Source organism: Letharia lupina (assembly GCF_014066315.1).
Source record: "Letharia lupina isolate WasteWater1 chromosome Unknown contig_11, whole genome shotgun sequence".
Classification (NCBI taxonomy): domain Eukaryota; kingdom Fungi; phylum Ascomycota; class Lecanoromycetes; order Lecanorales; family Parmeliaceae; genus Letharia; species Letharia lupina.
The window spans coordinates 850,352-877,313 of record NW_023502980.1 but is presented as its reverse complement, the minus strand read 5'-3'; the positions used below and the strand labels follow the sequence as shown (position 1 = coordinate 877,313).

General features: G+C 40.2%; 6 protein-coding genes across 6 annotated transcripts; 2 read left to right on the top strand and 4 right to left on the bottom strand.

The window, feature by feature from the left end:
• Positions 1 to 471: 471 nt before the first annotated feature.
• HO133_000829 (uncharacterized protein) lies at positions 472 to 4,606 on the bottom strand (the record flags this gene model as incomplete). The annotated part of the gene is made up of 4 exons (XM_037291765.1): positions 472 to 1,132; positions 1,615 to 2,422; positions 2,574 to 3,812; positions 4,066 to 4,606. The coding sequence occupies 4 exons, from the start codon at positions 4,604 to 4,606 to the stop codon at positions 472 to 474; spliced, it is 3,249 nt and encodes a 1,082-aa protein (XP_037152127.1).
• Positions 4,607 to 5,605: 999 nt separating this feature from the next.
• On the top strand, positions 5,606 to 6,491 carry HO133_000828 (uncharacterized protein; the record flags this gene model as incomplete). Its single annotated transcript, XM_037291764.1, has 2 exons — positions 5,606 to 6,135; positions 6,272 to 6,491. 2 exons carry the CDS (start codon positions 5,606 to 5,608, stop codon positions 6,489 to 6,491), a joined length of 750 nt encoding a protein of 249 aa, XP_037152126.1.
• Positions 6,492 to 6,700: 209 nt separating this feature from the next.
• Positions 6,701 to 7,657, bottom strand: HO133_000827 (uncharacterized protein; the record flags this gene model as incomplete). The annotated part of the gene is made up of 1 exon (XM_037291763.1): positions 6,701 to 7,657. One exon carries the CDS (start codon positions 7,655 to 7,657, stop codon positions 6,701 to 6,703), a length of 957 nt encoding a protein of 318 aa, XP_037152125.1.
• Positions 7,658 to 13,020: 5,363 nt separating this feature from the next.
• Positions 13,021 to 13,710, bottom strand: HO133_000826 (uncharacterized protein; the record flags this gene model as incomplete). The annotated part of the gene is made up of 1 exon (XM_037291762.1): positions 13,021 to 13,710. The coding sequence occupies one exon, from the start codon at positions 13,708 to 13,710 to the stop codon at positions 13,021 to 13,023; it is 690 nt and encodes a 229-aa protein (XP_037152124.1).
• Positions 13,711 to 22,793: 9,083 nt separating this feature from the next.
• HO133_000825 (uncharacterized protein) lies at positions 22,794 to 25,549 on the bottom strand (the record flags this gene model as incomplete). The annotated part of the gene is made up of 8 exons (XM_037291761.1): positions 22,794 to 23,507; positions 23,558 to 23,944; positions 23,995 to 24,347; positions 24,396 to 24,456; positions 24,507 to 24,715; positions 24,770 to 24,845; positions 24,962 to 25,305; positions 25,372 to 25,549. 8 exons carry the CDS (start codon positions 25,547 to 25,549, stop codon positions 22,794 to 22,796), a joined length of 2,322 nt encoding a protein of 773 aa, XP_037152123.1.
• Positions 25,550 to 26,140: 591 nt separating this feature from the next.
• Positions 26,141 to 26,794, top strand: HO133_000824 (uncharacterized protein; the record flags this gene model as incomplete). The annotated part of the gene is made up of 1 exon (XM_037291760.1): positions 26,141 to 26,794. One exon carries the CDS (start codon positions 26,141 to 26,143, stop codon positions 26,792 to 26,794), a length of 654 nt encoding a protein of 217 aa, XP_037152122.1.
• Between the last annotated feature and the right edge of the window lie 168 nt (positions 26,795 to 26,962).

Sequence of the window (26,962 nt, the reverse complement as noted above, 5' to 3'; positions counted from 1 at the left end):
AAAATCGTGGAGAAATGGATAGACCCTAGCCGATTACTCTCGTCCTTGATTAAAGTAGATTCACCCTGTCAAGTCGGACTGTGCCATTATCGAAGCTGGTAATTGCAAGACGATGTGAAGCTAAGAGGCTGGTAGGTATTGGCAGCCACAAAAAAGTCTGGCAAGGGAATCTTCGAGAGGCTCTAGATCAGATTTCTCATTTGATCTCGCGGAAAAAAGAGAAGGAAAGAAGTGTAAAATCTTCTATTGTGGACCTTGATGCCTCTTCGCTCGATACACCTGGATGCAAAATGATCGTTTCCTTGTGAAAATGAACAATTCGTTGGAGTGCTCTTCTTCGGTCCAATACCATCGCACATATTCCATTAATTGATCTGCAAGACACAAAATCCTGCATCGACTAGTATAATTCAGCATTGCAAGTAGTCGCCCCCCCTCCCCCCTCCTAACAAAACCTCACAGTCCATCATCTCACCCATTCCCCGCATCCTCCACCACAGGCCAAAACTCATCACTACACACCTCACTCGCCGCCGGCTTCTGCCGATCAACCTGATGCATCAGCTGCCAACACGGCTGCTTCCCAACCCAGACACACATAGCCACAGCATTCACCCCCTGCCCATCCCGCCACGGCCCCCCGTTCAGCGCCGCCTTCTGCACCGCGTCCCCCTCCGCCGGCCCCACCCGCTCCGGCCCCCCCGCCACGCTCAGCGTCAGATCCGCCAGCTTCCCCGCCACGACATCCACCCCCTCGTCCGTCGTCCGGACCGCCCACAGGCTCCACTGACCGTTCGTGATCCGGAACGCGCGTTTCTCAACCTTGGTGGCCGTTTGGCCGTCCCAGGTGCGGAGCTCGACGGCCGTGGTGTGCATCAGCTCCACTTCGTACTGGTCGTCCGTCGCGGCGCGGAGGGTGACGTCGGCGGTCCCGCGGCTGGGGCAGACGAGGTCGCGGTAGGCGAGGTTGGTGCCGTGGACGATGTGGGTGTGGTGGGTGCGGCGGACGAGGCGGTATTTGCCGGGGAGTTTGTAAATGAGCTGCACGGCGGCGTGGTAGGGGGAGCCCGCTGTGAGGAAAAGGGTAGGATCTAGGGCCGCCATGGTGGATTGTTTTGGTGGGAGGGTTGTTCTTGGAAAAAAAGATGTCGCTGTGCTGTGTGTGGGGTGTATTAAGTATGTGTGTGATGATGATGTTGAGCGTGTCCGTGTATGTGCGGTGGAGGCGCAGCTGGCGGGCAGGTTCTGGAAATAGAAGGTGACGCAGACATTGTGCGGTGCACGAAGGTGTTGTCGTTCCTTCACTTTTCACACATTCCGTCACTTGAAACTTGCCGGAGCTACCGTGAATCACGAGACGCAGTACAGGTCCCCCCATGTGCAGATCTGATATTCCGTGAGAATTCCAGATTCACACCCCGATCGGAGTGATAATAATAGCGTCATACAAAACCGTGACAGGGACCGAAAAATCCCCTGTAACAACGAGGCGCAGCACGCAGTGAAGGGAACCCGCATGCTGGGGCCAAGATGGCGTGCACCGGGCGGAGATGCCATGTGGATTCAGACAAAACATTCAGAACAACACAAAGGTTGCAAAAACATGAGACACACATCATGATGAATGCTAGACCTTCCCAGAGGCCCAACTCCCCCGACCAATGCCCCATCCATTCCTCGCTCACGGGCCCTAATTCCCTCATCGTCTCACTCGCCTCCCTCCCATTCGCCGTAGCATATTTAAGTCCCTCCTTCCCCGCCGACAACCCCGCCTCGACATCACCGAACCAATCCAGAATCTTCAACGCAGGCTTCCCCGCCACCTCCGCTTTGTCATCCGCGTCGACCGCCCTCGATCGTACAATCCATCCCTTCAACGGCACCACTTCTCCTCCAATCATTCTCTGAACGAAAGGGACAAGGGTTTTCCAATCGCGGCTGTGTGGGTTGATGAGATTATACGTCTGAATTCCTCCATGATCCTGATGCGCCAGGTCTCGAATAATCCTCGCCAACACATCTGCAGGGATCCAATCGACATCCATCAGCTTATCCGGCAGATACCCCAATGCCTTGCTTGTTTGAATCAAGCTTGGAAACCATCCGTTCCTATTCCAACACCGCCTATGCGGTGCGATAGGGCCAGCGACCTGTCCGAGACGGAGTATGTCGACTTTGACGCCGGACCTTTCGGCGGCGACGGCTAGCATACGTTCGGCGACGTGTTTCGATTCGCCGTACCCCATGGGAAGGGCGACGGCGTAGTCGGTTGGGGTGAGTGATTCGTCAGGGATAAAACTGGCGTTAGGGTAGCAGCCGGAATAGTTGGCGATGGAAGAGATGGAGGAGACGAACATGATGCGAGGGCGCCTGGCGGTTGAGTTGTTCAAGTCGATGAAGTTGCGGACGCCGCGGATGTGATCTATACGGGGTTTTTAGTCGGCGTTGCTTCCTAGAAACAAAGATGTGGGCCACGAATAGCTTCAGGGAGAGCCAAGAGTCACTTTCGGCCAAAGCATGTTTCGTGATTCAAGTTTTGGCAGCAGTGGGGAAATTTTTCTACGAGTACGTACCTTCAAAAGACTCCAGCGATTGATTGGAATTGACAGTCCAAGCATTATGAATAACAACGTCCCCCTCATCCCTCAGCGTGTCATAAGCCTCAGTAGATAGACCGAACCTCACATCCGCAAATTGCGCTTTGTGGAACTCGGCCTTGGAAAGATCAACCTTCACAGTCCTTTGAGCGAATGCGTCCTGTGTCCGCTGCAGAGCATTGTCCGCACGATTCAGACAGACCACCTTTGAGGCTTGAGGGTCAATTATAAGAGGTTGCAGCAGCTGGGTCCCTAGCGAGCCGGTGGAGCCCGTCAAGACGACGCAGAGCATAGGGCTTGTACCAGTTATATGAGCGACACCGTTGGCGCGCGAGATCCCATTCGTGTGAGCAGCACCTTTCGTTTGCATAGCACCATTCTTCGCCTTTGGGAGACCTGTGCTATACTTGTCCAGCATGGCGCTCATGCGAGCTGCTCGCTTCGTCGCCACGTCACCACCAGTACCCGTCGTCATCCCCAGTAGGCCCTTGATGTACTCTGCAAGACTATCAACAGTTGAAATGGCGTAAATCGCCTTCGCCGCTACCGTGCTCAGATCCGACGGGTTCAGATGCGGATGCAACAAAGCGCGCAATCCACTAGCAAGCTCGATAGTCTGGACAGAATCAAGCCCGTGAGCAAAAAAGTCGTCTTTGTCGCCATCCGCGCCTTCTGGCAAATCCGGCAGGATCGAGCGAACGTAAGCACCCAGTGACGCCTTGGGAGCTGCCGTATCTTGCACCTGTTCCTGCGACAGAACTCCGAGCTCCTTCTCCCCGACCGAGTCACTAAACAACGCCTCGATCTCATCAGCGTACAAAGCTGTGGACTTGGGCCGGGTGACGCTGCCCTTTCCAGCTCTGATAAATGGCTTATCAGGCGTTGTCAATATGATTTTGCCTCTGAAAATCTTACCGTGGGCTGCGGCTTCCTGGTTGGCTCTTTGCACGATCGGCCAGATCTCTTGAATGAACGCCTCTGCATCCGCTGGATGCACTTTTGGTTCGATAACGAGGGCAGGCTGAAACCGACCAGTCCCTACGACAAGTGCCCTTTCTATACTCGGATGACCTTGGATTATGCTCTCCGTGATGACGGGTTGGAACTTCTCCCTGTTGGACAGCACTAGCACGTCGTCACCTCGCCCTCGGAATGTAAAAAGATTTGGATGTGCCGGGTGGCGTCTGTAATGGTCATTGGTCCGCCATACTTCGACTTCGGAGAAAGTGTGATAGCACGTATGAATCCACGCGAGCCTCGACGGGTTCGGTACCGTCAATTCATAGATATCACCGTCCACATGTACCATATCAACTTCGTAGTCCGATGCCACTCAAAGTAACTCCAATTCTCCTTGGTCGGAACCCACGCCGGGATAATACCAGCCTCGGTCGAGCCAATAGCAGAAGTAAGACAGGTTACCTCGCTAATACGGTCGCCCGCGAGAGGGGCTAGAGGTTCCCCCAACCGCACATAACAGATTCCGTCCGCAGAATCTGCTTCAGGCCTTCAGGTATGTCCAGTAGTTCTTCGAACACTGTTGGGGGTTTGAAAATCCCACGAATCGGCATTTGAGACATGATCTGACCCATTATCTCTCCATTTGCGGGCCTATTCGAAGGCACCATTACGACAAGAGAATCGTACCAGATTGGAAGTGCGGTCATGGCAACAATTCCACCAATATGGAAGCCCGGAAATGTGTTTATGAACCCTTTTCCTTGTAGATCAAACAAGGAATAGTCCATGTTCTTCCGGCCCTCCAGCTTTGAGAGCCTGCGCTGGTTGTCGATAACGTTGAATGCTCCATTAGGAAGTATAATCGGCTTGGGCGCACCTGTGGAACCGGACGTGTGGCAGATGAGGACTGGATCTTTAACACCTTCCGCATGTGTTTTGTCGTAGAGGTCGTGTTCTGATGTTCCGGTCAACAGGTCATCGAGCGACACAAGAACGAAGTTCCGCAAGTCAGGTATGTTCTTCTCCAAGTCGGGAATTTTCTTGGCCATATCCGCCGTAACAAAAACTTTGGTGCAATAGCATGCCGTCAGGAGAGAGACGTTGCCAGATACCGAATTTCTTGCTGAAGGCACCAAGAACTTGTAATCGCACTTGATCGCAGCAAAGAAGAAAACGCCAAACGAATGTCCGTAGCACCCATATAAGCCAATGTCTCGAAATCCTCCGAGTGCCCAATCTCGCGATCTATCCACCAAGCGAGGCGATTGACAGCGCTGGCTGGCTCCTTCATTGTGATCTTGCGGAACCCTTGGGTTACATCTGCGGAATGAGGTACCAATGCATAGATCCTTTCTGGGTCAATTCTGGCTTAGGCATCGATAACCTGTGGCAATAGCCTCTCGCCCTACGGCCCCCCAGCGGGCGTCTCATCATCGTGCATATTTTCAGCTCACCAGGAATAGGAAAATTGCAAGAGCTGTTACGCAATTGGACCCTCCACTAGGTGTACCGCGTAAGATGAGAGACAATTTGAATATTTCAGGACGGGTTTCAACGAAGTCGTTTCTCTATAAGTCTTTCTACCTTACTCTCTGTATGTGTTTGCAGTCTTGGTCCGACTCACCCGGATAGTTCGATCGCTGATTACTGGCCTGCACAAAGTCTCTCCGTGATTCGGAATGTTGATGCGAGAATTCCTCTTCAGGTAATGCAGATACAAAATGTTTTGAGGATACAAGCACAATGCATGCCATTTTGCATAATCTGCCACGACTGTCTTCATGCCTTTCATGCGTGTCAGGCAGAGAGAGAGACATCTTGAGAGTGCGAAGTCACGTGCTTTCGCGTATAGTTCCCTAATTGTCCGGAATCTGTCCGAAGCAGTCCGGGTAAACTGAGTCAAAGCGATCCAGCCCACTCCACGTCCGCCAAAATTCACAAGCTTCAAGCACTGTTTATGATTCAGTCTTCAGGATCCCCAGGACCCATTGCAACGCACCTTCCCACGAATCCCACCAGCACAATGATTTACTGGCTCTGCCTCGGGCATGGGCCTTGCAACAGCCAAAGCTCTTTTCGCCCGCGGCGCCAGTCTTTCCCTTGCCGACTACCGGGAAGACGCCTTGACCCAAACTCGAAAGGAAATCGAATCCTCATTCACATCCACCTCCTCCGCAAAGCCCAACATCCTAGCCACCGCCGTTGACATTCGCGAATCGTCGCAGGTGGACTCCTGGATCGAGAAGACGATCTCGCACTTTGGACGCTTAGACGGCGCAGCTAATATCGCTGGGGTGTTGGGCAAGAACTTCGGTGTTCATATTCTTGTACAATTGAGCAATGAGGAGTGGGAGTTTGTCACGAGGACAAATTTCACGGGACTGTTTTATTGTATGAGGGCGCAGTCGAGGGTACTGAGTGACGGAGGCGCCGTGGTAAACGCGGCGAGTACGACAGGGTTAGAGGGGCATCCGAAAAATAGCCCGTACTCGGCGACTAAGCATGCAGTCATTGGGTTGAGTAAGAGTGCGGCCGGTGAGGTGGGAGGGAGAGGAATCCGGGTCAACTGTGTTGCGCCGTAGGTCTACTCTCTTTCACGTGGTTGTCAATGCTTGGAATGGCACTTTTCGACCCTCTCGTGGCTCAGCCGAAGCCATTGTTCCGTTTGTTGGACTGTTTCACCAACGATTCCAGACCAGCTGACACAGGTACAGAGGTATATTCAATACGCCGATGGTGGCAGGCTTGGGTGGAGTGGAATCTGCAAAGTTGGAAATGTTCAATCGGGTGCCGCTCTCCAGGATAGGCCAGCCAGAGGAGGCCGCCAGTGTTCGGGCATTCCTATTGAGTGACGGGGCTAAGTACAGTAGGTCTTCTCCAGACCCGAAATCCAGGCTTGAGCGTCTTCGGGAAATACGAAACATGTATCAGTGACTCTCATACCCCAGGCACATTTTTCAAGACTTCCGTTCCTGTTTAGAATGGATCCCTGCTGACTAGCGAACTTCATCAGTAACCGGCTCCGTATACACCATCGATGGAGGAATGCTAGCGTAAGCCATGAATCTTATACATCCTGCTCGTGAGATGTAAGAGCCAGAACTAAGAGATGCGTGCTCATTAAAAACGTCGGTGACCATTCGTCAAGAGCTTCCAATCCCATCTATTCCCCGGGTCCAGTTCTCTCGCTGTTCTTGAATCTTTTTCGTTGGCCACTCAAGCCATTCGTGGTATTCCCGAGGTAAACACTCATGTATCTGTCCCATGGTATGATCCACCCACCCCTGAATCCACCAGTACTGTCGGATTTGCGCCAGTATGACGCACCAATGGGCAACCAGCACCAAGGGTATCGGATGCAACTTTCCCAGTCTTTGAAGAAATTCCGGAGCCAAACGGCAGGCCCAGTGCCAAATGGGTGGGGTTTTCAGCGCGCCGTCCGCAATTGATTCGGCTTTGAGGAAAGATGCTCGGAGGGTACTGGCCGCGGCGGCGTATTGTTCTATGTCTTCAAACTCGTGTGTCTTGTTCAAGTCGGAGTTTGTAGAGCATAGCACAAGGAATCTTTGGAAATAGCGATCGGTGTCGGGATCGTTGAAAGAGTGGTTGCTTTTCATATTGCCGGGATGGAAGGATAGCAGTTGTGCCAAAGGCCCCTCTTCTACCCACTGCTGAATAGGCGGTACGACATATCGAATCCCACGTATTATGCTGATGCATTGAACAGCGCCTGCAAGTGGCTCCTCCGACTCTTGGCTATCTGAGGTTTTGGGTGATGCGAAAGCAAAGTAGATGACTAGCAAAGAGAACGAAAACAACGCATCGGCATTATCTCGACTCGCATTTGCCATAGCCTCCTGCTGCAGCTCCAGTGCTCGATCCTGATGCATAGCCGCTCGTTCCCAGTATGGTCTTCGCTGCTCCGGCCGGAGATGGGCTATATGCAGGGCCGCGACTGCCAAAATGCTGTGCATGAGGAAATCATGGCCAAGGGCGATCTGAGGGATTGTCATCTTCCAAACTTGAAGTGAGATAGTCTCCACCCCAAGAGCCTCGGATGTGACTGCTATGAAATGATGCAGAAGCTCTAGATGGGCCATGTTGAGGGCCAAGGGTGAGGGGGATGGCATTTGCAATGAGCCGTCCGCCTGGAGAAGATTGTTCCCATTGGATATGAAGTCACCATGGTTGTATGGTACGGGTGCGAAGGTGGAGCTTGGCTCGGGCTTGTTGTATGGCGAAGATACCTGCACAGCTCGCGCGAGATGATTTAAGCCAATGTTGTTGGTGTATGTACAGGGTGTAGCTCTCCGAGTGCAGCTTCGGCACTTGGGTTTTTCTTCGTCGCACTGTAACACCGAGGGTGAGCAGGCGCCATTTTCAAAAGGGTAAAGGACACCGACCTTGACCTTGCGTGCTTTGCATTGAAGACAGCCGTTTCTAGAATTGTGATGCTCGCGATTGCGTCTTTTTCTTACGGAAGTCTGGTGTGATTCCATACCTCGCATGTGGTTGAGATCCGAGCTCAGATCCGAGGCCGTGAGACAACCATCTATGTCGCAGCGCCAAGATCAAGTACCTGTTACGCGGAAGACACGCTAGAATCGGATCGGCCACAGCCATTTTACGCACCCTCAACCTCCATTTTTGAACTCTATTCCACAAGATTCTTTACTACATTTAATATTCCGATCCTATCTAAATAAAGTTAGATATTTATACTCTTAGTATTTAAAAAAAAAAATCTCTTTTAATATTAATTTTATTAGTTAACTGGATCGTTTTATATTTATTAACTTTTCTATATAATTTCTATAATTATTCTAAATCTATAAATCTAGCTTCGTTAAATAGATATATTTAAATTTCTTTTATCTGAAAGAGATTTATCGTACTTAGAAGTTACTTATATTTTTAACTATATATAACGAAGTATAATATACTAGAGGGCCGCAATCTCGCTATCGAGATTTAGGGGGGTCGTATAGGGAGGCCGTAGGGTACGTCTAGGGCTCGGGTACCCCGTACTAAGGCCCCTAGGCCCGATGGTCGCGGGGCTCCCGCGGGCTTAGGAATCTGTCGAAATTTGATGCAGGGGCATGTCGAATTTGGCCCCCACGCTTCCCAGCCACCGTGTTGATCAGCCACCTGATTTTGTACTGTATTTAGGCCTGGCCCCGGAGAGGCCTGGAAAAACAATCCGTCCGTTCTACACATCACATACCTGATATTTTAATGGAATCGAAGATATTTTAATATAATACTAACTTCTTAAAGAATCGATCTTATTAGAATCGTACTAGACTAAGTCTATAATAAGATATAACGAGAATTTAATTAATAAGAAGGCCTATACTATAAATAGAAATAAGAAATAAGTAAAGCTCTATTAATAAGGGCTAGGCTCGAATAGATATATATATTAATATAAATCGTAATAGTTTATTTTAAACGTAAAGTAATTTAGCTTAATATTAAATTAATTAATTTTAAATTAAATTTAAGAACTCTTTACGTTTTAGATAGAATAAGACTTAAATTTAAACCTTTTCTTTTCGAAAATTAAAAATCTATGTTATTACGTCCGAGGCAACAAGAAAGAAAAAAACTAGCAAAAAAAGTTCCAGTTTCGGGAAATCACGTGATGGATGCTCTTGACAAAGCTAATCAGGGTTAATTGGCTATATCGGATCGGTATAAACGGTGCCCGGTCCTGCTCTGCTTCAATTTGCATTAGGCGTGCCAATGAGCAATGTTCGGCTGCTACTTTATTGCTATCGGAGCACTGATGTTGAAGTTCAATTGTTTGATGCGGCGAGGGTGAATGCTCGCTTTTCGTTGTACCTTGCGGTTCACATATTTGTACGTTTTGTCTGTGCGGTACATGCCTATATCATATGATGGATGCACACGTATTTGTTACTATTAATTCATCATTATCCCGTTTCGCTTTTGTTTGCAATCATGCGTGCCAACAACCAATCTTTGACTGCTGTTTGAGCACGGATGTGAAGGTGCAGATGCTTCATTTGGGGAGGGTGCCTACTTACCACCTTATTTACTTTCTAATGTCCCTCGCGTGTTCAAACCACAACGCGTCTTCAAACTGCTTTCCACCTTCGTATCCACATCACTTCAATCTATGATCTCCTGATATGGGTCTTACGAACCATCGTTCTCAGTCACTTCCTCCGTCTAGGGTTCTTTCTATGGTCAAGGATTCTCGGATCACAAAGCCGGATAGTCCGAGCCAATATCGCCCTGGCCGATATAACACCGTTCCTCCCTTTGGCCCTCCAGCAGATCATCATAGCCAACATGGGGAACAGCGATCCTTGACGCAGTTTGAAACAACTTTCGAGGATCCAGCTGCAGCTAGAATTGACTCCAAGACATCGGGTGCTTCGAGTCTTGATCCGGAGACCCTTTCCTCCCTTGTGCAAGGTGCCCAGTATTTAGAATCAATTATAGGGAATTCCTCTACAGCGATAGAGATCGATCAGAATGTTCGGTCTGCGGTCAAGGCTGTGGAAAGTCTTGCTAAAGTTGGCATAGACAATAGGGAGTTTCAGATCACTTTTTTTTTTGCTGTGGAATAGTGGAATATTCAGACTTTCAGCTATGGAAAAATGGAATTGTCTAGATTAGTCTGAATACCCCCACTATCAAATAGGCTTCTTTGGTAGATTTATAATAAATCCGCTTAGTTATTACCTGAGAAAATCATATAATCTTTTTTATATCTAATTCTTTCTACTCTAAATTCTTATATAATTATATCTTATTTATTAAAAAAAGAAGTATATAGATATAAATTATTCTATCTCTTTCTTATTAGTTATATAAAGCGCGATTCTAGATACTATATAATAAGAAGATAACTAGTAATCTATAAAGTATTTATAAAGCAGCGTTATATAAAGCCGCGATTTTTTATATCTAAATTAGATTAAACGAGTTATATTCTTTTTTAATATAATAACGCTCGATAGCGAGTCTTTACTTATATAAGTTCTAAGAGTTTTTAATATATTCTTTAACTTATCTCTTATAATTCTATATTTTATAATAACTTCTCTTATTAATAAGCTTTAATTAAAATATAATTTAAGATTATATTATAAAAGCTAGAATATAATAAAAGCGTAAGTAATTATTATTTTTTAGTTAATTAATAAGGCGTCTTAAAGAGATATATAAATAATTATATAAAACGGGTTATAGTAGCTCTATTTTAGCTATAAGAATAGTATATTCGATAATTCTCTAAAATAGAGCGACGATATAAGAGTATAGTAAATAATAATAGAGAAGACCCTCTCGAAGTAATAGAAAAGGCGAATAAAATAGATATCGTATTGCTATATAAATCTAAAAGTGTATTTAATAATAAAAATTTCTTTAATAGAAAGAAGAGATATATAATTAATCTTTACGGTATATATAACTCGTCGAAGAGATTTATCTATATACTTATCGACTTTTTAAATATTACTTATAATATAAGAGTATAAGATTATACTCGATTATATTAAGACTTAAAAGTCTACTTCTTAATAGAATAATATATACTTATCGATAGTATATACTCTAATATAGAGTACTTAGTTTCGCTATATAAAGCTTTATATACGAGATAAAGAAGAATTTAAATATTTAATAGACGGCTTTCCAGCGTGAGAATCGATATCGAATATATATTCGATATTCTTAAGGGGAGATAAAAGAGTCTTATCGGACTAAGATTAATCTTAGATATTAATAAGTAGTATAAATTTATATATATATAAATTACTATCTACGTTATTCTTTATAATATTCTATTAAATCTTAACGATATTTAAATTAAAGAAGAAGAATAGTAGATTAAAGACGACGACGATAATAGATATAATAATGAATTTCTTAGTCTTATATCGCTATAGCGACGTTAGAGATATAATAAGAGAGAGATAATAAGAGCTATAATTCTTAGAAAGACGTCTTAATTTTTATTTTTTTTATATAGTAAGAAAATTAAAGTGAAGATAGAGATACAATTATAAATAACGATATTTAATTCTTTTTAAAAGATATAGCGCGATAAATTAATATAGAATTTCAGTACTAGGCTTAGCGCGAGTATATTTAATATATAAAATATACTTATTCTTAATAGAATACTCACGATATTTTATAACACTATATTTTAATACTTTACGAAGAAGAAAATCTTCTTTATAAGTATTTTCTTCTTTAACTATACTTTATATAAATCTTATATTTTTTTAAACGAATAGTAGAAGAAGATAATTAAATATTTATAAGAAATATTATAATCTTAGAGCGTAATATAATATAAAATTACTATTAAATCGACTCGAGTAGAGTGCTATATATATATTTAACTTTATATCTCTTCGTAAATACTTTTAAAACTATTATTTAACTCTATATTTAATTACTATTCGAGAATCTAAAAACGTTATATCCTCGCTATTATTCTTTATACTTTCGCATTTCATATTAAAGATATAGTACTCTCTTTTTATTTTTATTAATAAGAATATTAAAGCGAGCTATTTTAGAGATATAATAAAGATTACGCTACTATCTTTTAAGCTTAAATTATTAATAATAATTTTTTCTTTCATTTTTAGCAAGCTCTCTTTAATAAAAGTTATCTATCTTTATTTATTCGAATATCGATTTCGCTATAATTATTCGTTCTTTATTAGATTTCTAGCGATTATAACGAGACTTCTTAATATTATCGCTATTTGAGTTTTTCGATATAGCTAATTATTTAACTCTCTTCGAAATATTTAATTTATCTTTCGCTTTAAGAGCTTTAGAAGCTTTAAGAGCTTATATAGAAACTTATTCGAATATCTTTATAAAGAATTACTCTACGATTTTAATTAAGACTATCTTAAAGTGATATAGAATAAGCGTTTTAAATAGCTAAGTAAGAGGTTTTTAAAAGAAAACTTATTAAGGAAGTTATAGATATCGACGTTTAAAAGAGAAGAAAGAATAATCTTCTTAATTATTTTCTTCGCTATTTTTATTCTATCTAAGATCGCTATAGCTAAAGAATAAGTTAAATATCTAAAGTTCGAGTCTTCCACTTTATTAATCTCTTTCTCTTTCTTAATTATAGATTTCTTATATTCTTCTAATACTTTCTTATTAGTATTATCCTCTATATCTTTATTATTAAATTTATTAAGATTTATTGTCAAGGAAATGGATGACTGGGTCATGAATTCATGGTGGTGTAAAAGATGTTGATTATTCTATGTGCCCGCAGGGCAGATATGTGCGGTGCCAAGCCACGCTAGGCCCAAATGGGTGGTGGCTCTGGAGGAGGCCTTGGCGTACCGTAACAACATGCCCGCAAAGAATGAAAAAAAAGACACGTCCTCGTGGCTGCATCTCTGGATAGCTACATTGAGCATGCGCCGTCCATATGTCCATGCACCTATCCTTGGCCTATAGCCTCCATATCCTTCGCGAATCGAGTGTAACCGAGCGGAGAGGCGAGTTGAGAGGTGAGAAGAGAGGCGAGAGGCGTGGCGAAAACTGGTGTATTGCTGAGGCGAGGGGAAGGTTCTCCGCAAATATGCATAGTGGCCTGATGTGGAATTGTGGAGAGTGTGCCCGCTTGAATAGGACTGCTGCTGCCCGTGCTCTTGTTCTTCTCCATAGTCTTCTCCGTAAATTTCTCCGCAGTTTTCTCCACATTTGCCTGTTGTAGATCGAAGTATCCCATCTCCTCCGCTCGTAAGTGGCCTGGATTTGTATGGTAGGACGAGTCGTTCGTGTGAGAGAGGTTCTGCTGTGGTATTTCAATGCTGGGAAGCGGAGTAGGATTGGGAGATGAAGTAGGATTTTGGTATAGTGCGGGGCCCAAAAACTGTTCGATTCTCTCTAATCTCTGCTCAAATCTCTGCATTTCTTGACGCATGATACCACCAAATGCAGTCATTAGGCCATTGATCGTATCTTGTGAGAGGCTGGGGACCATTGACTGTGGATTTGGTGTGTTGACGGCTTGGTGGGAGGTGCTTGGCACGAGTTCTCCGCTTGTTTCTCCGTTGTTTTCTTCGTCTTCTGGCTCTGCTGTGGCCTGACGATTCTTGCCCTTCTTCTGATTGGCTGGTGGGGCCATGATGTAGATGTCAAATGGCCTATTGAAAGGATTGACTTGATTGGCTGGTTTTTGCGTAGACTGAATCTAGCTGCGTAGCGGAGCGCGGGGGCTGACTGTCGGTATATCGTGACTGCGGGTCGAGTGACGGTATAGACGACTTGGGAGGACCTGGGTTAGGTGTTGCTACCAATTGTCAAGGAAATGGATGACTGGGTCATGAATTCATGTGTGGTGTAAAAGATGTTGATTATTCTATGTGCCCGCAGGGCAGATATGTGCGGTGCCAAGCCACGCTAGGCCCAAATGGGTGGTGGCTCTGGAGGAGGCCTTGGCGTACCGTAACATCTATCTCCTCGATAATCTATTTATTACGTTGTGGGGGCTATTTAGATTTAATAATAACTAAAGAATTAACGCCGAGATAATCGTTATAAACGCCTTCGAAGTTATAGAATTATAAATACTTCTTAAAAATAAAGTCTTTTACTATAGTGCTATATAAGTTATTTAAATTATATATCTTATAAGTATTAGTATTAATGCTTTAGCTAGACCCTTCGACCTTTATTCTTATATTCTTATAGTTCTTAATTATAGTATCTATTTTATCAGAGATCTTCTTTCTTATTATTATATATAATAGAATAAGATAAGACTAAACTAGAAAACCTTGAATTTGTATGTGTAGTTAATTATAAATTTATTAGATCTACGCTTTTTAGTTAGATACCGCGAGTAAATAAATTAGCATTCGCAATTATTAAAAATCTATAAAAATCTATATATAGAAGTCTTCTCCTTTGAAATAACTAGCTCTCTATATATATTATTACTTTATAATTTCATAAATTATAAAGCTTAATATACGCTTTCTAACGCTATAAAAATAATAAAGTTTAATCTACTATTAATAAGTTAAATTAATATTTAAATATTATAATTATATTAAACGCGTTCGAGATCGAATAATAATTCTTTTATCTATTTATATAATTATTATTTCTCTATTACTTTATTAATTCTACTAATTTTATTAATATAAATATATTTACCCTCTTTACCCCTCGCTCTTATATTATTAAATTTATAAAGTATATATACCCCTTCTACTTCTCTTTTAGAGCCTCTATTAATATCTCTAAGTCGTCTCTTAACGAATTTATTACTACTAGTAATCGAGGCCGTAAGCGAGTTTAATAGCTATTTATTACTACTTATAAACGCGTTAAAAGACTCTTAAAAAGAGTCTAAACGAATATATTCTTTTTTATATACTTCTCTTAAGCTAGCGATAATATCTTTTAATCTAGCGATACTATCTTTTAAAATACATCTTTCTTCTCTATTTATTCTTTATTACTTTATTTTAAAGTCTCTTAACGCGTATTAAATCTTAAATATTATTAAAAAGAAGCTTTTAAACGAAAGAAAGACGCTATTAAAAATTCTCTATTATAAGATCTATTAATAGACTTCTTTAATAATAACTCTTTCGATAATTTATATTCTTATAACTTATCTTCTAGCCTTTATTTAAATCTTACTTAGCCTTTAATAAGATTTATTAACTATATCGCGTATTATCTATATATTATAAAGTCTATATAATATAATTTAAGTTTTATAGACTAGATTTATAATAGCTATAATACGACGTTATAAAAAGATAAGATAATTAAGTAATACTGCGATAGCGAAAAGACTAAAGTCGATATATTTAAAATAGATATCGATTAAGAAGTGGATAATATAGAATAGGGCTATAAAGGCGTCGAAATAAGTATAAATAATTTAATTAATCTTAGCGAGTATATTATTAATTAAATTCTCTATTCTTTAATATTAGAGATCTTAAATTTTATTAATAATTATAAAGAATTTCGTCGTTATAGCGTTTAATATAATAATACGACCTCTATAGTCTTATAGTAGATTACTATTAATTATTTAATCGCTCTCTATATATATAAAATCTAGAGAGCGATTACTACTTATATATCTGCCTTAGCGCCTCTAAAGAGCGAAAAATCGATTTTTAATTAAATCTATATTATAGATAATACTTAAGATTAATTTATAATACGATATAACTTTCTCTCGATCGCGTTTTTTATATTAACTTTACTAGATATAGCTATTATAAATATATTAATTAGATACTTTATCGCAAAATAGCTATAATTTTTAGAAGTATTAATTTATATATTACTATTCTCAAATCGATATTCGAAAAATTAAAGATCGATTTAGATATATAAAGCTATAAGCTATTTTATAAGAATCTATAATATTATAATTTATATATCTATAATTATTCTACTTTAAATAAGATCGCTATCGCTTAGAAGAGTAATATAAATAATCTATTAAATCTACTTAAGGCTAAGAATATCTTAATAAAGACTTAAAGTAATAAGAGATTTAATATTTTATATTAGTATTTAATCTATATACCCTTATACTATCTTATTATCTTCTTATTCGACGAATAGTTATAATATAATAATATACTTAATATAGGCGTTATACTAGATAAAAGTCTTCTTATCTATTAACATAGTAATAATGAAATCGCTCTATAAGTTAATAAAACTATTAGTCGAGGTAACTCTATACGAGTAACGCTTATCTTATATTATAGATCTATATTATTTATTTCTTCTATTCTATTAATCGCTAACTTTTTATAGATATATAATATAGAATTATTCTAATAAGTTTAATCGTCTTCTTTACTATAATAAATTACTATAATATTTCATCTATAATATCTATATAACTATCGAAAATAATAAACTTTATTAATTAAAGATAAATTAAAAGATTATTTAGACTAATATCTATTAAGTAGTCGTCGATACTTATATTAATAAAGTCATTATAGATAATTAGACTGGCAAATAATATATCGTTCTTTCTTTCTCTTATTAAAAAGACTTATAATTTATAAAATAACTCTATTAGAATACTATTACCCTATTTACTAAGTTTAATCGACTAAATCTCTTTATAACTTTTATCTATAATCTAAAATAGATCGAGATTATTAAAAATCTTTTACTCGGCAAACGCGTTATTAATCGATTTAATCTAATTACTAGAATATTTAGACTAAAGCTAAAAGCCCTTATAAATAATATTCTAAAGGGGAAGATACTAGATATACTTCTATTCTTTTTACCCCCCATTATAGTATAGTAGTTCTCTCTCTTCTCATCTAGTAAAATAGCCTCTTAGACGATATATCAGTCAGATAGTTAATATAGATTACAGTCCCTAAGAATACTTCTAGCACGATTTAACTTCTTATACGCTATAATTCCTATCAGTTAGCCCTACGATATCGTCTATTTTTTTTTTCACCCTTATAAGGGCGAAGTATAATTAATTAAAATGTCGATTAACTTTAATCTTAACTAACTTTATAAGTAATAGATCGAGTTCCCGCCTATATCTATATTATAGAATTTTAAAAATAAGATCTATCGTATATCTATATTCTTATTATATTATACTTTAAAGATTAATTCTTTAGCGTCGCTAAGATAGATATCGCTATTAGTATTAAGATTCTTAATTAAAGTCTATTTTCTAATCTCTATGCGACCGTTATTAGATATATACTTTATAAAAACTATAGCTAGTATATTACTAGTAGAATAGATACTATCTCGCCTTATTAGAACTTAGATAAAAACATATATAATAAGCGGTTTCCGAAGGACTTTAGCGACTATATCGTCTTTAAATTAGATTTTAAGTATTTTATATATTATCGATATAGGCCTATTAAGATATTAAACGATAATTCTAAGTAGAACTACTAAGTAATATCTTATAATTTCTATTTATCGATTAAATATAACGCTTATATTAATATAGAGATTTACGCCAACGTTAAAATTTATAAATATATTTTTAAGTATATTTATAAGAATAGCGATTAGACTAGTCTTTAAATAGAGTATAAGAGCGATATAAATTAAGACGATATAGGTCTAGATTAGATAAATAAGATTTAAGAGTATTAAGACGTATAATAAATAAGCTCTACGAAAGTCTATTAAAGGATTTTTAGCTTTAAATTATATAATTATAATCCTTCTATCGAATAATTATCTATTTACTTTCTAAATTAATATAATATAATATTTAATAATAATAATAATCTAAATTAGATAATTAATATAGTATATAAACGCTAGATTAAGTTAATAGCCTTATTTTAGCTAAATTAATAGCGTTAATAGAGAAGATAAATAGAAGATCTCTTTTATATTAATTTATCGAAGTAATATATTTAAAAAAAGAATAAATAAGATATATTTAAATAGAGTTTATATTAGAGGTATAAGAGTATTATTATAAGAATATACTATATTAATTTAAATGTTAGAGAGCTCTTCTATCTACGATACCTCCTTCTAAATATATTAAACTCTATATCCTTCGAAGACTTATATATAATAAATAATAATATTCTTTCTTTCTACTATAATATCTATATAATAAAAAATTTACTTTATAATAATATTAAATAGAATTAAATATTAAATAAAGTAGCGATTTAATAGAGAGGATACGCTTTACGAGGTCTCTTTATAATAATTCTACTATAATATAAGCTTAATAACTCTCTAAATCTATAAAATAATTATAAATTAAGATATATAGATAATTTCTTCTTTATTAAATAGAAATACTTTAAATATAATATAAATAGTTTATCGCGCTAATAATAATATTAAAACATTACGACTTTTTTTAATATAATGTTTCTTTTTTTATATACTAAAACTTTTCGCGTTAGATATATTTTTTCTTAGTAATTTCTTTAATAAGTTAAAGTGTTTTAAGCTATAGAATAAAAAGATTATCGCGCTAATAGTGGTTATAAAATATCGCGATATTTTTTAATATAATATTCTTTTTTTAGCTATTAAAACTTTTCGCGCTAGATATATTTTTCCTTTTTTTACTTATAAATAATTTAATTCTCCTCTCGCACTTTACATATATTTCTTAACTAATATATATTATTCTTTATTTAGATTATTTAATAATCTTATTTATATTCTTTAGACTTAGTATTATATTCTTTCTTTATCGAATAATATATAATATAAATAGATCGTCGTCGAAGACTTCTATTTTTATTTAATTTAAATTCGCTTAAAGAAAAGTAATACTAGCTCTATAAAGGATATTAGTCTTATTATTAACTTTAATCTATTCGTAATCTAATAAGACTATAAATGATATTATATTAATAATCGAAATTAACTCCTACGTGAAGAACATAGCTATCGAATTAATATTTAAGAGTAAATATAGATAAGTTTTAATAACGATTAAATTACTATAGCTAACGCTATTTAAAACGCGATCTCTTATTCTAATAATTAACTCTTCTTTCTCGATAGCTATAAAGATATTAATAAGATTATACTTTAGAATATTATATTGCGAAGAGTACGAAATAACTCTAAAATAGTTATTATTATAACTTTATCTAATATCGCCTTTATTCTTCTTTAAGATAGCGTTATTACTTATTCTTACTTTAAAATCTTTCTTAATACTATTACTTAGTCTAATTATAATATATTAATAAAATCTAATTTAGCTTAGTTATTAGAGGTAATCGAGCTTATTTTCTAAAATAAGATCTTTATATAAAATCGCTATAATATCGAGACTATCGATTATATGCTTTAAGATATTCGAAAGAATCTTACTTCTTTTAATAATATAGTTATATACTTCTATAATAACTTTTATTAAATTCTTCTAGTTATTAAGAATACTAAGTTAGATTATATCGCTCGAGCTATATTAAGAGCGTTTTATCTTTAAAATAATATTTAAATTTTTAGACTTATAGAAAATATAAGATTTCGAAACTCTAATCTAACTAATTAAGATTAAACTAATATAAAGGAATTCGCTTAAAGGCTATTAGATATAGATAATAATATCTTAGTAAGCTTCGAAGGATAAAAAGTTATTAATTAGTCTATCGGGTAGCTATTAAACGACTTTATTACTTAGCTAATTAATATTATTTATAATAATCTTAGTCTATATTAAATAGCTAATTTCTATATATTTAAGACGATTCTTTATATTCTTAATAAGAATATTATTTAATTTAATAGTTAAGTTCTTAATAAGTTCTTTAAGATTAAGATTATTTATAATAGTAGAAATTAAGTCGTTAATAAGAAAGATAGCTTTCTTCTATCTACTAAAATAATAAATATCTTTAAATTAATCTCGCTTTCATCTTATTATTTAAAGTTAAAATAGAATTATATAATAATATTATTAAGAAATTTAAAGTAATATATAGATTTATATAATAGAATATATCTATAAATTAAATATATTAAGTCTAAAATACTCGATTATTATATTCTTAAAGGCGAATATAATAATAAACGATATTATATATTATATATCCCTCTAGCTCCGCCTAATTTAAACGATCTATATACTTCTTTTCGACGTATTTAATTTCTAATTTAATTGATCTTTAGTATAATAATTAATAAGTTCTAGAGCTAATTATTATAGTAGATCGATTTATATCTATATTTTAAGATCTTTATCTATAATTAATTATATATAATTCTAAGTCGAGTTATTAATAAGATTAATCTATTAATTATAATCTTAGACGATCTATTAAAAAGATAATTTACTCGATTAACGAGATATATTAAGAATAAGATTATTAAGTAGATACTATTTTTTTAAATAAGAATATAATTAGTTAGTAATCTATAGTAATAGAAATAGACTATTTATCGTATAGAAAGTAAATAGAATTCGATTTAACTTAGAGTTAGAGCTTTTATCTTCTTTATTAATTTCGTAATAGTAAAAGTAGATTAAAAACGCACAGCAAGCGATTAGAGTTCGATTTGACTTAGGGCTAGAGCTAAAATTCCATTTAACTTAGAAAAATCCAACTTTATGAATTTAATTTATAGGCCTTTACTTATTATTAATAACTTATTAATTAATCTTATATCTTTAAGTATTCTTTTTACTATATTCGTATATATACTTATCGCCTATATCTTATAATTAATTATAACTCCTTTCTTATTGTAATTATAAAACTATTATACTATAAGATCGATATTCTATTTTATCTATTTAATGGCGAGGGCTCGAAGCGTCTTAAGAGCTTTATTCGTAGAGGCTTTCTTTCGCGCTATTAAGGGGGGGAAGGTGTCCGCGATAACGTAGTAGAAAGGACGATAGAAAGGACGATAGGAAGGATGGTAGGAAGGACGGTAGGAAAGACGTAGACGTATAAGAGGTGATAACAATGGAAGGTAAATAGTAGTAGTAGTGATAAGAAGGAAAACCTTCTAATTAAATAGATTTGCTAAGAGATATAGAATATCGACACGAGAAATCTATTAAATAGACCGATTTTCTTCACTAATGCTACCCCAGGGTACCTTTGGTGGATGGCGTGGAACGGTTGATGGCAAATCGCTCATTTTCCCACGATCTGAAAAATCCACGCCTAAAAAAAGTGGTCTGAAACTCCCTAATGGCTGGTTTCCCTGTTTACGTTCGGAACGGCCTTGTTCCTGCAAGCATCACCCTCCTTCCGCGACACGTACCAAGCGCGAAGAACAGGCTGCACGCAAAGCTATCCTCGACCAGGCCGCAAGGGATAGCCCTGACAAGGATGGTAAACCGTTACCCGCGCACAGGGTGCTTGCGGGTTATGGTCGCAGAGAGTTTCCACTTAGCGGCCAAATGGCAGTCATCCATGAGTTGGAAAGAAAATCTGGATGTAAAGAGTGTCAACGGGCTCGCTTGTGGTGCATCACTGTTGAGCAGGACAAGTTCTGGAACAGGAATCAGTGTGTGGAGTGTGTGCAGCGAAAGAGCATGTGTAGTTTGGACACATCGAAAAGTGTTCGTCCTTTCTCCCCTTTCCCGTTGGCACCAACTAATCCCCCCCTCTCAGTCGAACCCATAGCCTACCCCGATCGCTCCGTTTCCTATCTCCACATCCAATCCCTCGGTCCCAATGTCATCTCTCCCATACTCGTTCTGGTGCTCCAGCTCTTTTCGCCGGCAACCATCTACACGATAGTCGGCAGCACCATACGTCCCTTGAACGCAGCACACCACTCCCTCATCAACATCCACAACCTCACCAAGATCCCCGACATTCCAGACGTCATACCATCCGAGTCCCACGCGCCGGCGCATGACTGCAAGCCGGGAAGACGGAAAAGTTACAGCACACAGGCCAGATCCTTCTCTTCCTACGTGACGACAGCGTTCCACACCAGGGTTCTACGCCAGCCGACGCAGCAACCTCGGTCATCTCTGCCGTAGCAGAAACACATGCGCGGTCTAGATGCCGCAAGCGCGCTGGTTCTTGTGCGATATCCTGTGAGAGTCGTGCAATACTTCCAGAAATATGAAGGAAATATCAACAGCCACGAAGTATTCCCGTATGTCTTTGACACGGTGCCGATGTTTGCAGTAATGCAGTTTATGCTGCTGATTCACGCGCCAACATCGTTCCAGCAGGGCAGGGGAGATGGAACTCCGTGAGAGAGAGAGTGTGGTAAACGTCCAGACTGATGCATTTGGCATTGGGGAGGTGCCATTGTTAGGATAGATTTTGCTTGTGGTCAGCGTTTTTCAAAAGCATCTTTCAATGCGCATTGGAATGGTTCTTTCTTGTCTTGGGTATATATCCGTATCTTCGATGCGCTTAGGCGAAGTTGTCCATTTGATTTCTCCACTCATGGCGGCTCTTGGTCCACGCTTGGGTTTGAATGTTTCCTTCTCCGGCGCATAAGTAGCCACACCGGGAGGAACTAGTCAGCAGGATACCGAAGCCTGTTGATCAACTATTAGGAGGCACGAATCTTTTGGGCCGTATTCGAGCACAACCGAAGCTTCAGCTTAGACCAGGAAGCCATTCCTTGCGCTACCGATCATCATTCTGGGCACTTGAGAGAGTATCAACAAGGAATTATTGGTCCTCTATCTTCATTACCATCGGATTGTAGCAATAAAGCCGGATAAGCAAATCACTTTTCCCATGACCTACATCAAGCCATCCTCTCAAACCTCTCCTTCGCCTTATCCTTCGTCCTCTCCAAGAAGTCCCCGTAACCTCCTTTCGTATTCCTCTCTGCCTCCTCAGACGCATCGCCGATTTTCCCCCCTTGAGCCCCCAACCCAACTCCTTGCACATACATATCAGTAGCTATCGGTGCCGTCATCCCTGTCCCCTGAGCTCCAAGACCTTCACCCGCAGACCAACCCATCTTTCCTAGCAAGGAAGCGCCCCTCGATGGCGCTGGAGCCGGCTCGTCTTTTGTCTCTTCGTCTGGTTGAGTTGCTGATTTTTTAAGCGGAAGTGAGATTTTCTTGCCAGCGCCGAAAGCAGCACGTCTTTCCCTAGCTCGATCACGGTACTCTGAAGAGTCTTCAGAAACCGCTGTCAATGGAATGCCTGCTTTGATCATCTTGCTCTGAGCCTTTGCTACCAGGTCTGCGTCCTTGAGTTTACTTTGGTGAAGATCGCTGACACGCTCATGCTGGTTTACCTCAGCTTCGGTCTTAAATTGGCGGGAGCATAGATAGCAGCATTTCTTGGCCAAGTTGGCGTAGGTTTGCGGAAGAGCGTTTGTTTCCTTCACCTCTTCCTTCACCTCTGACATTTCTTTACTTTCGTGCCCATTCTCCGTGGATATATCCGGTTTCACGCCATGAAGCTCTGCATGGCGGTTACTCCAGAATTGCAGATGCGCAGGTGCAGTCTGAAACATATTAGTCGACGCTGCTTATTATATTCCGAATTTAGAAGTACCTTTTTCTGTTTGGCTGTAGCGTTGGCCTCTGCTTTCCTCTTCTTCATCCTAGTGTCGGCCTCATTTCCAGGCCTCAAAAGACCTTCGTTCTCAGCCGCTGCCGCTGCTTGGTCGGCAGCAGATCGAACTTGACCTTCACCCGCTGCTGAACCCAATTTTGGCGAGCCGGTGGATACAGCAAGTTCACTGGCCCAAGCGTCTTCATCCCAGTAAGCAAGCTTGGTAGCTGTGTTCCCCAGTGGACTGAATGTAAAGCGCTCTGTCTCTTTGGATGTATTGAAGATAGGAATGAATACACCAGCATGTACATAATCAGCAGTGACAGGCTTCGAGGAAATTGTGAACTTTTCGAACGATTTATAGCGAGTCAGGGCGGCTTGTGCATCCTACCGTAATCTTGTCAGCGGCGATAATTATCCAGAATCTGTAATATCACCTCAATCGTAGCAAACTCAGCAAACCCATAGCGCCAGCTTTCGTTGTTCCGCCTATCCCGGACGAGTAGTATCCTTCTAAGGCTTCCCTCCTTAGCACCGAGATTTGCGTCGCCAGTAGTCGATGCGACTTTGGCATTGTTCTTCTTCGATGCCGTAGCGGCAGGCGGTGATGAGCGTCTGCCTGGCTTGTATAGTTTGGTCACGCCTTTCGCGAGGAGATCTTCCGTCACTGTAGGTTCTAGGTTCCGGATGAGAAGGAATTGCGAGGGTGTGCCATTCGGTGAAGCATCGCTGTCTCCACTGTTCATGTATTGAGGTTTTGCTGCTGCTGCTTGGTTGAACGTAGCCATATCTATATTTATCAACAAAATTTCTAGCTCTCCGGTGTTTTTACACGCACCGATCTGCGGTGTCTGACACCTGTGACATTTCGTACGGCCCGGAAAATTGACAAATGTGCACTAGAGCTCTTAGTGGTGCCATAAGTTTGCCTGGCTTGAGGATGTCTCACAATCTTGCAGATCCATTCTCCTTCCGCCTTCTCGCCGCGGCTCCGATCATCCCGCTCACGGCTGTATGCTATTCGGACTTTGGCTGCTTGATCGTCATTATCTGATGAACCATTACCAAAAAGGTAGATCATTGGGTAGTTGCGCTCCACGAAAGCCTTTGAATCTTCAAGAGCCGGGAACCTTATGAAGCCAAAGCCTCGGGACGCCTCTGAGATCAATTCAGCATGCCTCCCAACACGTATCGTTGAGGGAAAGATCGTACTCGTCTGTCGGTCTCGAATAACTCGTACGTCTTCGAGTCTCTCAACATGGTGGTATTGCTTCAACTCTTTCGAGATCTGTGGGATTTGGAATATGCCACGTCTTAGCCAGAGTCCGAATGCAATTTTCAATCACACTTAGGCTTTGGTGTTCATATTGGTGTATTGAGCGTATGGTGGATGGGGTGGCCAACGTCTTCCTCTACCATATCCAGCAAAAGCCCTTCCAACATCACTTCCCTACTGGGTGGGCCTCCATAGTATGGTGATCGATCCCTGCTCTGGCTGCGGCTGCGGCTTTGATTACGGCTTCGCCTCCGACTGCGGCTGCGGTTGTCATAGCTGAGCGATCTGTAGCTTTCGTGGTCCCTGTCTCGATATGGCGCTCTTTCTCTTCCTCGGGGTGATGGAGATCGGCCTCGCTGGTAGTCCTCGTATCCTCTGTTCTCTGGTCGTGGAATCGCTACGTCCCTCTCTCGGCGAGTGGAAGCACCCTTGATTGCGAATTCATCCCCACTATGTGACGACTTGTTCCGATCTTCCCAAACGTAATATTAGCAGACGCGCAGGTTGAGCGATGTAAGTGTCCTTATTTATGGTTTACCATGCGGAGGAGATGAGTATCGTGCGCGAGGTGATCGACTCCTTCGGTATCGGTCCCTTGATCGTGACCTATAGTACTGGTCTTCATACATTCTGCCATTTCGATCCCCGTGATATTGAGTACCAGAGAGTGTGCGGCCGTTGTAGGCGGGCTCTCTGTCGTAGTGGTGGGCAGACATGGTGGAGATTAGAACAGCGCTGGTTCCGGCCTTAAGGACTCAGCCTCGCACCTCACTTATGAGCCTTGCAGATTAGGTAGCAGTGGATTCACAGAGAAAAGAAAAGAGTGTGTAAAATGTGAGGTGCAAGAGGTGTCGGCTCGAGACAGATGGCCGCCGGTAAATGTTCGGAATCTTCCAATTTAGCGCGCCTTGGCTGTTCTCTACTTTACGACCCCTCGGACAATTGAAGATCGATTGTACTAGTATACAACTCTGGACAACTTGAAGACTGCCTGCAAAATCACAGTGTCAATTCTTGTTGAGCTAAGTATTGAAAATTTCTCACTATGTCTGGGAGTCATCCATCAGGCGTTCTTTCCATTTGGTGTAAGCTTGGTATCGTCATAGCCACCGGATGACTCAATCCAACTGGGCTCGGCAAAATCAGATTGCAGCTTATATATGTACCATGGTCTTTCGCTATCATAGACTAGAGTTCAAGTTACTACCAAAGATTATTCAGCAATAAGACTGGCTTTGCCGGATCCACCTGCTTTGTCAATACTTCTCCTTCTTACCAAGCAACACATCTCCACTTCGTGCAAAGCCATGGCTCCTACGAAGACTTCACATGCTTTGGAAGATCCAGATTTTTCCTTATTCAGCATGCACCCACCCCCATCCCTCGAAGCCAGCGAAGACATGATCCCTCTACATCCATCTGCGGCCGAACACGCCTCCGCCAACGACAGTGACTCTCCCTCCTCCGACTCTTCACCATCCCCATCCCGCAAACCCACAACTTCCCGATCACGAGCGAAGAAGGCCCGCAAAGCCGCACATCGCAACCAGAACTCCAAACCCTCGCTGCGACCCGCCAAAGACGTTCTCTCCCGCATCCGGCACGACCCCTCGCTCCACGAGTCCGATTTCGTCGTCGGCTATATTGACCGCCACGCGCCCGAGATGATGGAAATGGACGTCTCGGCGTGGAAAGGGGGAGTGGCCGATGTGACTGACGAGGAGTGGATCCCGCAGCATCGGATCATGTATTTTAGGAAGAAGGGGGACGGGGAGGGAAGGAGGGTTTGGGATCGCGCGACGAGGTTGGATAGGCTTTTTGGGAGTGGTGTGGCGCTTGTGCCCGCTTTGGAGGAGGTGCGGGAGGGTAAGAAGCCCAAAGAAGACGAAGTTGGTGTTGCGGCGGACGAGTCGGAAGATGGCGGCAATGCTCACGTGATGAGCGAGAATGATTCATCGTGAAGTATGAAGCTGATCTGCCAGAACTCCAGTCAATGCTCCCCATAGGTTAATCCAGTGCAAGGGTCCTCTTCTTTCATGTTTCCGTCGCCATTTTTGAAAGCTCATCATAGATTGAATACATGGTGAGCTTCAACGGCAGCAGTGACCCGCAGGAAATGTTTGCATCGA